General features: G+C 48.0%; 1 protein-coding gene across 1 annotated transcript in view; it reads left to right on the top strand.

Annotated features, from left to right (window-relative positions):
• The first annotated feature begins 2460 nt into the window (after window positions 1-2460).
• Window positions 2461-3015, top strand: part of LOC115272698 (60S ribosomal protein L3-like) — a 975-nt gene continuing 420 nt past the window's right edge. The window contains exon 1 of the mRNA XM_029915694.1: window positions 2461-3009. Coding sequence (XP_029771554.1) covers window positions 2461-3009 — 549 coding nt within the window. The remainder of the gene's footprint in view (window positions 3010-3015) is intronic.

Genomic DNA, 3015 nt, shown 5'->3' with positions numbered 1-3015 from the left:
TCATGAGTGGGGGAGGGGCTGAAAGAGACGGAGACAGAGGATATGAAGCAGGCTCTGCACTGACGGCAGAGAGTCCAATGCATGGCTCAAACTCATAAACCATGAGGTCATGACCTAAGTCACCCAGGATTTTTGCTTTTTAAATTGTTATGTGTCTTGGTATGGACCTCCTTGAGTTCATCTTGTTTGGGCTCATCTGTTTAGAACCTGGATATCTGTTCCCTTCCCCCAGACTAGGGAACTTCCCAGCTATTTCTTGAAGTTTTCTGCCCCATTCCTCTCCCTCCTTCCCTTCCTCCCTCCCTCCCTCCTCCAGAGATCTCTATACTGTGAATGTTGTTATGTTGATGATCTCACATGGTCACTTAATGTAGTCTCATTTTTTATTCTTTTTTCGGCGTGGTTGCTTTCCACTATCCTTTCTTCAGTATCAATGATCCATTCTTCTGCATCCTCTAATTGGTTATTGATTCCCTCTGGTGTATTTTTCCATTTCAATTATGTATTCTTCAGCTCTGACAGGTTATTTTTTATATTTTTTATTTCTTTGTTGAAGTCTTTACTGAGTTTATCAACTCTTCTGTCAAGTCCAGTGAGTATTTTTATGACCATTACTTTGAACTCTTTAAGAGGCATATTGCTTATCTTTCTTTCCTTTGGCTTTTTTTCTGTGATATTTTTTTTTTCTGTTCTTCATTCAGAACGTAGTCTGTTTCTTCATTTTGTTTATCTGTTTGTTCCAGCTATGTCTACTGGTCTTGAACGCAGTGGCCTTGTATAGAAGGATTCCCGTGGTGCTCTGTAGCGTAATCTCCTTTGGTCACTATAGCCAGGCCCTCCCTGGGTTTCCTCTGTGTAGGCTACATATGGCGTCCTGTTATGGCTGAGTTGTCATTGTTGTAAGGATGCTGGCGGCTAAGCTGGCCCTCAGCTCTACTTGCTGTAATGACCCACCTTGCTTGCTGTAGAAGAATTGGGCAGCCACATTTGCTCCTTGTGCTGTTAAGCAGCTCAGCTGCAGACCCACTGGTGGTAGGACCAGACCTCAGCCTATCCATTTGCTGTTAGCCACTGTGACAGCTGTGGGTGCATCAAAGGGCGGGGCTTGCTCCCTGAAAAGCCAAGTGAGAAGCCCAGTTGCAAGGACTGGAGGATGCTGGTGTGTGGAGTTAGTTCCCCACATCCACAGGGCAGGATGCCTGCATCTGTCACAGGGTGGATGTGAAAGAGTGCTTTGGGAGGTACCTGCTGGGGCAAATGGGTTGGGTGAGGCGCGTCTACAGGGGAATGATGAGGTGGGGCATGCAGTCCTAGGAAGGTGGAAGGGAGAGTGTTAGAATGGGCTCCAGCAAGTATTTGGCAGCTAGGCTGGGGGAGAGTAAGAAAAGTGGCCCCCACAAGCACTCTCATTCCAGTAGAAAACTCCTGCAGACCCTTGCCCTCCTCCAGCACACATCCTAACATTAGTCAATAAACCTCTTTCACATCCAACCCATACACTTTTCAAAGTGCCGCTCCTGTACCACATCTCAGGCTGAGTTTAGTGGCCAGCTCTTTAGGGGATGAGACTCAGTTTGCTATTGTCCACTGGCTCTCCTGGAGTTAAATCCTGCTGATTTTCTTGCTTTTTCTTTTTAATTTTTTAAACACTTATTCATTTTTAAGAGTGAGGGAGATGGAGCATGAGTGGGAGAGGGGCAGAGAGAGGGAGACAGAAATCTGAAGCAGGCTCCAGGCTCTGAGCTGCCAGGTACAGAGCCCAATGGGGTGCTGGAACCCACAGACTGTGAAATCATAACCCGGGATGAAGTCAGACGCTTAGCCCTGAGCCACCCAGGCGCCCCGATCTTGCTGATTTTCAAAGCCAGATACTACAGGGACTGATCTTCTCAGTGAAGGTCCCCGGGACCAGGGATGTATGGTTTGGAGTTTGATTCTCTTGTTCCTCCATGTGTGTGGTGTCCCTCCCATCTGTGGTCAATTATATCGGGGTTTGGTTTCCAACTGCATCTGTTCCACTCCTACCATTTACGATGTGGCCTTCTCTCTACAACTGGCTATGGAAGATCTGTTCTGCTAGTCTTCAGATTGTCTTTGGGGTTAGGTGCTATCTGTGCAGTTGTTGCCTGATGGTGTCCATGGGATGAGGTGAGCTCAGGATTCTCCTAATCCACCATCTTTCCTCTTTCAAGATTGAAGTCAATTATATATTTTGGCCCTTAAAAAATATACCTTCTTTGTCATCTACCTACACTGTTGGGATTTGTGGTATATGTTTAGGCAACTAAATTTATGCATACTGAATTATATCAGACTTATAAATGCATCCAAAAATAATAATCTGGCATTGTTGTCTAAGAAACTGTCTGACTGCATTAGAAATTATGGTCCAGGAAATAGGGAAACCACAGAGGTGTTAAGAGGCCTCAAGTTGCTCTACCAGCAGCATCCGGTGACGAAATGTCTCACAGAAACTTCTCCATGCCCAGGCATGGCTCCCTGGGCTTCCTGCCTCGGAAGCGCAGCAGCTGGCACCGTGGGAAGGTGAAGAGCTTCCCCAAGGATGACTCCTCCAAGCCTGTCCACCTCACTGCCTTCTTGAGCTACAAGGCCGGCATGACTCACATCGTGCGGGAGGTCGACAGGCCGGGATCCAAGGTGAACAAGAAGGAGGCTGTGACCATTGTGGAGACACCGCCCATGGTGGTCGTGGGCTATGTAGAAACCCCTCGAGGCCTCCGTGCCTTCAAGACCATCTTTGCGGAGCACATCAGCGATGAGTGCAAAAGGCGCTTCTGTAAGAACTGGCATAAGTCCAAGAAGAAGGCCTTCACCAAGTACTGCAAGAAGTGGCAGGATGATGATGGCAAGAAGCAGCTAGAGAAGGACTTCAGCAGCATGAAGAAGTACTGCCAGGTGATCCGAGTCATCGCCCACACTCAGATGCGCCTGCTCCCCCTGCGCCAGAAGAAGGTGCACCTGATGGAGATCCAGGTGAATGGCGGCACGGTGGCC

The sequence above is a fragment of the Suricata suricatta genome, chromosome 11, assembly GCF_006229205.1.
Source record: "Suricata suricatta isolate VVHF042 chromosome 11, meerkat_22Aug2017_6uvM2_HiC, whole genome shotgun sequence".
Classification (NCBI taxonomy): Eukaryota; Metazoa; Chordata; class Mammalia; order Carnivora; family Herpestidae; genus Suricata; species Suricata suricatta.
This window is presented reverse-complemented; position numbering and strand designations above follow the sequence as displayed.